The 8,865-nt window shown below is 40.2% G+C and overlaps 1 protein-coding gene across 1 annotated transcript in view; it reads right to left on the minus strand.

Moving 5' to 3' along the window:
• The window catches only part of XYLT1 (xylosyltransferase 1), a 530,851-nt gene that overhangs the window by 86,834 nt on the left and 435,152 nt on the right, over nucleotides 1-8,865 (minus strand). The window contains exon 6 of the mRNA XM_082261193.1: nucleotides 7,002-7,218. Coding sequence (XP_082117319.1) covers nucleotides 7,002-7,218 — 217 coding nt within the window. The remainder of the gene's footprint in view (nucleotides 1-7,001; nucleotides 7,219-8,865) is intronic.

Raw genomic sequence — 8,865 nt, forward strand, 5'->3', positions numbered from 1 at the left:
TTCCTTGAAGGAAGAGATTTTGCACAGTATAGGATTGGATTCACCTCCACCACAACTGAGTACTGATGCAGAAGGCTTCCTCTATTACAACGACAAACTTTACATACCCCCTACTATGCGCACCAAGATCTTGGAGTTGTCACATGATGTGCCCATGGCAGGACATATGGGTATGACGAAAACCCTTAATTTGCTTACCAGGCAGTTTTGGTGGCCTGATATGAAGACGTCTGTACAAAAATTTGTTTCTTCATGTGACATCTGTGCAAGGTCCAAGATTGACACTACAAAACCATCTGGTCTACTCTGCAGTCTACCAATACCCCAGGTTCCATGGGAAGTTATATCCTTAGACTTTATAGTAGAACTACCACCTTCTAAGGGATTTAATACCATTCTAGTGTCAGTGGACCACTTGACAAAGATGGCACATTTCATTGCTATCCGTAGACTACCTTCGTCTAAACAAACAGCGGAACTGCTGATGAAACATGTGTTCAAGTTGCATGGAATTCCAAAGACTCTTTTGTCCGACCGTGGTTCACAGTTCATCTCTAAATTTTGGCAAGCACTTTGTCAAATATTACGGATTGAGCGAAAGCTCACTTCTCCCTACCATCCTCAGACCAACGGACAGACTGAAAGAGTCAACCAGTGCATTGAGCAATATCTACGTTGCTATACATCATACCTACAGGATGATTGGGTGGATCTCCTCCCTCTGGCGGAATTTGCTTACAACAATGCAACCCACAGTACTACTAAGCAAAGTCCGTTCTACTTGAACTATGGGTTTCATCCCACTCTTCTTCCACCACGCATCCTGCCATCAAGTAACCCAGTAGCCTCGGATTACCTTACCCAAATAAAAGACTCTCTGTGTCAGGGTTCTAGTCGTACCCGCCAGACGGCTAGGCATGGCCACCCCACTGGTGCCTTTCAGAGGTATTGAACCTTCTGGCTTCCCAGTCTGCAAACTAGCCTCTGAGCAACTTCAGGACTTTGGAGAACTCCTGTTTATTCCTGTATTGCCTGCAGCACTAGGGGGTTGGAATTTAACCAGAGGCTCAGACCTGTCAGTAACTCTCCAGCTTTATTTGATACCTAATTAACAAGGTATAAGACACTGCCCCTCCCTAAGGGCAGTGTCAGTTCATTGATTCTGGTTTCCTGGTTTGGTTCCTGTTGTTTGAGTTCCTGCATTCCTGTTTGTTTCCGGCATCTGACCCCTGGCTTCACCTGACGGTTCTCCTGCTCTAGTCCTTGCCTGTATTTGGACCTGGTTATCCTGCACAGCCCCTGTGCACAAACTCACAGGCCAGGTGGCTTCTTACCTGGTCACCCTGGTCTGTGTTTGTTTGCAAGGGTGAGCATAAATCTCTGCCTGAATGACTCCCAACAAAGGTAAGCCCTGACACTCTGGGTTTACTCAATACCACTATATCACACGCTCATAGTCAACAAAAAAGGTACTACGACCTTCGTAGAAGACCTTCTCCTCAGTATGCTATTGGGGACCTTGTTTGGCTATCAACAAGAAACTTAAGATTAAAAATCCCTAGCAAAAAACTTGGACCTCTATTTTTGGGACCCTTCCCAATTAAGAAACTTATTGGAAAAGCTGCAGTACAGCTCACCTTACCAGCAGATCTTAAGATCCATCCCATCTTCCATGTGTCGCTACTGAAGCCCCATGTTCCTAACCAAGGAATAAGGCCTACCATCTTGCCTCCACCTCCAATACAAGTTGAAGGCGGAGAAGAATATGAGATCAAAGAGATTTTGGATTCTCGCATCCATAGAGGAAGACTCCAGTATCTCATAAGATGGAAGAACTATGGACCCCAAGACGACACCTGGTTGGATACCTCTGATGTTCATGCACCTAGGCTTATACGAAGGTTTCACTCGAAATACCCAGAGAAACCAGTGCTATAGGCCTTCCGGAGCCGGCCTTAAGGGGGGGTACTGTAAGATTCTGGTACCTCTGGTACCCTTAATAATCTATTTCCTTCCAAATATGCGTCCCACCTTTCTTACTAGGTGGTACGCATACACCTTTAAGACAGATGATGTCATCGCTGAGCACCGCAGAGCAGCTATTTCAACCGCCGACGTTCTCACTCACATTGTTCGTTCAACCTGCCTTGTGTATCCACATGCTTTCAAGCCTGTCTTGCTGTCGGAACCTCCAGCTGGTTGCTTCTACCTGGAGCAGACCGGAACCTCGCTACTGATCCCTGTATCTCGCTACCGGATCTTCCCCTCTCTACTGGACCCCTCTACTACTAACATTTACTAGTGATAAGTACCCCACAGGGGATTCCTCCATAACCTACTTACACTATCTATCATCTGCACTGTTGCATAGATTGCTAGCTCTTGAGTCTACTACCATCTATCATCTGCACTGTTACATAGATTGCTAGCTCTTGAGCCTACTACCATCTACTATCTGCACTGTTACATAGATTGCTAGCTCTTGAGTCTACTACCATCTATCATCTGCACTGTTACATAGATTGCTAGTTCTTAAGTCTACTACCATCTATCCTTGCACTGGGTTAGTCTATCCTGTAATTGTCATCTGCTGTCCTTACCACCTGTCACCATACTTGATTACTAACCTATCTGCACTCTACCTGATACCATCTAGTACTCTCCTGAACAAACCTATCAAGTACTTACCATCTCTATCACTGTTCACACCTGTCCCTTCAGCACAACACCTTCATACTGTCATATACATTCCACCACTCCAGGAACATCTTATTGAGTGTGTATATTTCTGTATGTTGAAGCTGACAGGCCCACAGTGATGAGTCTGGAGAGTTGGATCTGGTTATTCAACACATCTCTACATGACTACTGAGTGGAGATTTTGCAGCTGCATATCCAGCCTACTACAAAAACGCAGGAGCGGTACAACTGTTCACTGATTTTGGTTATTTTCACCAAAGATATGTAGCAGTGTACATTTTGGCAAAAATGTTTTAAGAAAAACTACTAATTTGCAAAATCTTATAACAGAAACAAAGAAAATGCATTTTTTTTACTAAATTGTCAGTCTTTTTCATTTAAAGCAAATAAAAAACCCAGTGGTGAATAAATACCACCAAAAGAAAGCACTATTTGAGTGAAAAAAAAGACAAACATTTCATATGGGTACAGTGTTGCATAACTGAGTAATTGTCATTCAAAATGTGAGAGCAAAAAAAGGTCAAAATTGGCCTGGTTAGGAAGGGGGTATAAGTGCCCAGTGGGCAAGTGAGTAATACTTCTAACATTGAGGGTTTATTTGAATAAAGGGTACCAATGCAAATTTAGAAGCAACTATAGGTATCCAGCAACCAAATGCAATATGCTACTGCAATGTTTGCTTCTATTACACCCAATGCTTGTAAAGTTAAGGGATCATTCTGTATTCTGGAAATGGCTCTGGTTTCTATCAGCTATCACACGATGACCATTAGCAGTGTCCAAATTAGCCACATCCCAAGGAACACTCTGGTTATTTATGACCAGCCTGCATGATATTAGAAAGATTTCTTATGTGAAAAAATCGTATGTAAATCTGTAATAAAGTAAACAAATGAGACATAACAGAGGCAATGCAATTACGACGGGGAAATATCAGGATCTCTATATAAATAGCACGGTATTAGCACTAGTGTACTCTTCCAAATAATCTCCCTGCCATTCTTTAATGCAACGTGACAACCCAGTGAATATGTGTTTTATGCTTGAATTGGCTGGTTAAAATGATAAAGGCATGCATTCTCACTCGAGTGCAGCAAAACTCCCCAATTATCCATTGCCCTGTGTCCTTTCATAATGATACAGAAATTCTCTGCAAGATAATGGACAAAAAGGTTATTGGAATTGAGAGGAAAAGGTGATTGCAACTGAAATGGAATTAAAATGGATTATTTAACATGTGTGTTGCATTCAACCAGTCGAATTATGACAACCAGCAGTCTGTGAGATGTGCAATGGCCTAGATTTAAAGAATGAAACGCTGGTAAAAAATATTTGTTGAGTAAAACATTTCACACCCTATGATATTCATAATAATGCCGCAGCTGCTTAAACTAAAATGTATAACAATAAAACTAGTAACAACATAATGTCGAATATAATTTAGTGTGGCAGGGGACTTTGTAGGTGTATGAAGGGCTCTGTAGTTGTGATGTCAGTCTGTCATTAGTAAAGGAAGCAAATATCAGTTTATAGCTCTCGCTAACTCATAGTGGTAAATTGGAACCTTTATTACAGTAGTAAAAATGATCATTGAATCTTCCATAGTGTTTCATAGTGTTCTTTTTTGCCCGGAGATCACTGGAAGCTAGATACCCTATGACTAATTTGCTTAACTTAATAATTTTTTTATAATTTATAGATTTTAAGGTCATATAAGAATGTCATTGATGCACTGTTCTTAATAAAACCATATTTATATATATCCAGTATATATATTAGCAATAATAAGAGCTTATGTTCAGATAAAGCAGTTCAAGACCTTACCTTTTCTACTATTTTTTTATCCTAAAAAAAAATATACTTCTTAGTTGGAATGATTTGTCAACAGCAGTCAAACAATTCTACATTAGTATTGGTCTGTTATCAAGTTTTTCTTAAATCCAAACAAACAAATGTAATCTGGGTATGTCCACCTAAGTTTGACAAGGTATGGAACTCACTTGCTTAGGGAATACTTAAGTAACTTTGCATGAATAAGTATAAGCAATATATTTAATATAAATGGGTTCTCTAATCTTGTTATCAAAAGGGGAGTTGGGGATGCATTCTCACTGACAGTGAGATAACACAGAATAAATCTTTGGTAGACTAACGTGCATAATCATAGTAAAACTCGAACAATGCATAAAAAAACAAAAAAAACAAAGCAAGGCACCATCTGTGCCATTAAGCCATTGCTTTCTGGTTTTTATAACTTATATACCGTATTTATTGGCGTATAACATGCACTTTTTCTCCCAGAAAACAGAGTGAAAATAATGTGTGCTTGCTATTCGCCAAATATATGCCTCACAGGGGAAGTCGGGGGCGAGCGCCGCTGGATTACACAGAGCAGGGGTCTCCCGCTTAATCGGCAGCTGCTGTTAGTCGAAGTGCAGCCTCCCTGACTGGCTCCTATGACAGACAGCACACTGGTCCAATGCCAGGACATGTGCTGCCTATCATAGGAGCCGGTCCAGGAGGCAGGACTTTGTAAAACAGCGGCCGCCAAGTAAGCAAGAGATCCTCGCTCTGTTTAATCCGGCGGCTCTATCTCCATGCAATGATGAGGCTGCAGATGGGCACTAATAAGGCTGCAATGATGGGCAATGATGAGGCTGCTGATGAGCACTGATCAGGCTGCAATGATGGGCAATGGTGGGGCTGTTGATGGGCACTGATCAGGCTGCATTGATGGGCAATGGCAAGACTGTATTGATGGGCATTGATCAGGCTGCAATGATAGGCAATGGTGAGGCTGCATTAATGGGCACTGGTGAGGCTGCATTGATGGGCACTGGTGAGGCTGGATTGATGGGCACTGACCTTTTTTGTTAGGTGCGTGTTACATGCCTGTGCCTGTTATATGCTGATAAATACAGTTATTATTCATTGATATAAGTTATTTTAGAGAAAAAATTTGGGAAGCGATGATCCTGTCTAAAAATGTATATTTGTTATTATTAAATATTCTCTACAGTTTAACAGAGATCACAGATTTTCTGTGTTTGAAATTATCACTGTCTATGAGATGCAGAAAAGTGTAGCTCCCTCTTTTGTGAAGTTGCTGCATCAGCTCCTGGCATCTTTTGGTACCTTAGAGACATGAAAACCTGCCTTGCCAGGGCCATTAGATGGTTTTGTACATATAAGAGTGTTTATTCTGCAGCACTAGTAGGACAAACACATTGTAGCGATATTGGGATGTTGGAATTCATGTCAATTTGTTGACATCAGCCTAAAAAAAGTCATTGATCTTACTGGCAACTGAAAACTCAGGGTTTGCTTTCCTGGGAGTACATTTGCAATCTGAAGACTTAGGCAGATCTCAACACGTAGAGAAAAATATGTTTACCACACTATATCCACAAACAATTACCTTATGGGCTTGTTTATATTAGTTGCAGCCCTTGCAGTCCCTCTAAAAAGTGATCCACCTAAGGGTTTGCAAATGCATATGGAATTTTTGGTTGAATCTGTAGTTATTTAAACCGCACTTCTGGACTTACCTTCCCTCGTGTGTTCCTTTCCTTTTGTTAATACCTACCTACTTCGGATGTCATCAGGCCAGTCCAATGACATGCATGGTCCCTGCATGTCAGTCCCCAGTAATGCAGAATAGTGGCAATGACATCAGGAGTACTTTTTGCATTATAGTATTTGAGTGCAGAGTGAGGTGGGGAGTCCAGGACACCCAGTGCTCACAGGATAGCCTCATTCTTCCAGGTTGAATGACAGTGGGTGTCAGCAGGAAGACTGAGACTATCTAGTGCCAGATAGTAAATACTGTGGGGAACATTCCCACGCAGGAGGTGAGTATTACAACCAGGGCGACTTTAATTTTAAAACACTACTGGGAGACTATTCAACAAAATGCATGGATTTGGGCTTTAAGTATAAAAAAACAGGAGTTTAAATTAACATAAATTATGCAAAATTGCATAGCTATAAATTATTGTTTGCTACAAAAGCTGAGCATGACAGTTTTCACTGTGTGTAATAAACACACAAAATGTCAATGCAGAGACTTAAAAAATACTTAAAAAAAAAAAGAGTTTTCCACTCTTCTGCAGTGCAAACATCAAGCACACAACTCCTCTTTCCAATTAATGTATAATGGTGATCATTCTAAAGTTGAGTAAAAATGATGTTAAAATGCAGTGTAGACAAATCAGCAGTGTCCTTCAACTAAGCAGCAGTCTCTATTGGTTTTCAAGTCAAACCAAGAAAGTGTATACCAAGTATTTATAAATACAACATACCTCAGCTGGAAGCAGTGTGTAGGAATAGAATTGCTTCATCTTCGTAACAAGATCATCATTAGAAAAGGTCACATGCTCTACAAACTTCCTGTTCAAGAGAAACCAGTCGGAGCCACCATCTACAGTGATGCCTTCTGGAATCTTTCTATCTCCAAGACGCCACATGTGTGTATCACATTCTAGAAACAACCTGTCCAGGCCCTGTTTTCTGATGAACCTGTAAAGAGATAAACTGATTGATTACAAGCTTATATTGGTCAGTGACACTGAATTAATAAAAAAATGTAAAAAAAATCTGTACATCAAATTGGCAAATCTCTAAAATTTGTCATTTTTGTTGATGATGGCCAGAACTTCCCTAACATAGCATCATAGCAGATCAATTGTAAATTTGGGAGTGAGGTACTTTTGTAGTGTGTGACCCTCAAAACTTCTCTAGGTGTTACCTCCTTTTGATTATTTGTTTACACTAAAGCTTTATGCAGAATAAAGTTGAGACCTGCAAATTTTATTTATTCAATCCAGAGCACAACAGTGGTCAAACAGGAAACCAGTGAAGCCCCGTGAGCCCTACTGCTGCTGTCAATCAAACTCGGGCAATCAAACTTGGCCAATCAGAAGAAAGAGGGAGAGGGGGAGACATAACGTCATTCTTGTGACTGAAGGAATAGAAATAAAAGGTCTGTTAAATTCAGAATATTTTTCCATAGGAACTAGTTACTACTACCAATATTTACAGCATGAAGAATGTTGTTTCTGGGAGATTTTTCATTGTCTGTTTGTTGTATCAGAAGAAATGTTTTACCCTTTTTAATGTTAACTGGACCATGCTTCAAAGGGGTATTTGTGCTTTCCTTTGGATCAACACCTAACATAACATCAGGTGTCTGTTCTGGTACCCTAAATTCTTTGTTTCACAATTTGAAATATTTTCTTTATTTCCTGTCATATGCGTGTCATCCTGCTAAACCATCACTGTGACAAGCTGTCTTTCTGGCCAATAGGAAAACACAGGAGGTGGGACGGGCAGGCCAGCCAATGACATTATCAGGATGTATCAAAACTTGCACTGCAGAATTCTGGGGTCCAAGAGGGCTGGAGAAGGTATCTAAGGCTAAATTCACATGTAGGCGTTTTGGGGCGTTTTTGTGGTGTTTTTCTGCTCTAGGATCAACTCAAAAAACGCCCAACAAGACAAATCTTATTCATTTCAATGGCCCCTGTTCACATGTGAGCGTTTTGACATTTTAAGCAAAATGCCCAAAGCTCAAAAAAGTACATGAGCTTCTTTTTGGGCAGATTACATGCGTTTTTATTTTTTTCCATTGATCACTTGTCAACCTACAAATGCCTGCACAAAAACGCCTGTAAAATTGCCTGTAAAACGCCTGAAAAAACGCCTGAAAAAATGCCAAAAAAAAATGCCTGTAAATAGCAACGCCAAGATGTGAACGTAGCCTTAAGGTTAGGGCAGATATCTCTGAATGCCCGCTTTATGCTGTTACAACAATGATCAAACAGCACACTTTAAAGTACAACTAAGCATTCATATGCTTTAGCTATGCCACAAAACATAGCCAGTGCATTTTAAATGTACATTATTTAGCATATATTTTACCTTGTTATTTCAATATATATATGAATTTCTACATGCAATACTCTTCTCTAGGAAATAAATACCACAAATGACTACTATTATCACAAAGCAAGCGAGAGATAAACAAAAACTGTGTAACATTCTTATTTAGAAATAAAATAACGTCTCAGTGACAGGAAAATAACACAGCTGCAGCGCAACGTTACCATAATTGTTACCCAGGAATTGTTACTGGCACCAAAGCAAATACAAATTTAGTCTAAAATA

This window comes from Pelophylax lessonae (genome assembly GCF_965119305.1).
Source record: "Pelophylax lessonae genome assembly, chromosome: 6".
NCBI classification, from domain to species: domain Eukaryota; kingdom Metazoa; phylum Chordata; class Amphibia; order Anura; family Ranidae; genus Pelophylax; species Pelophylax lessonae.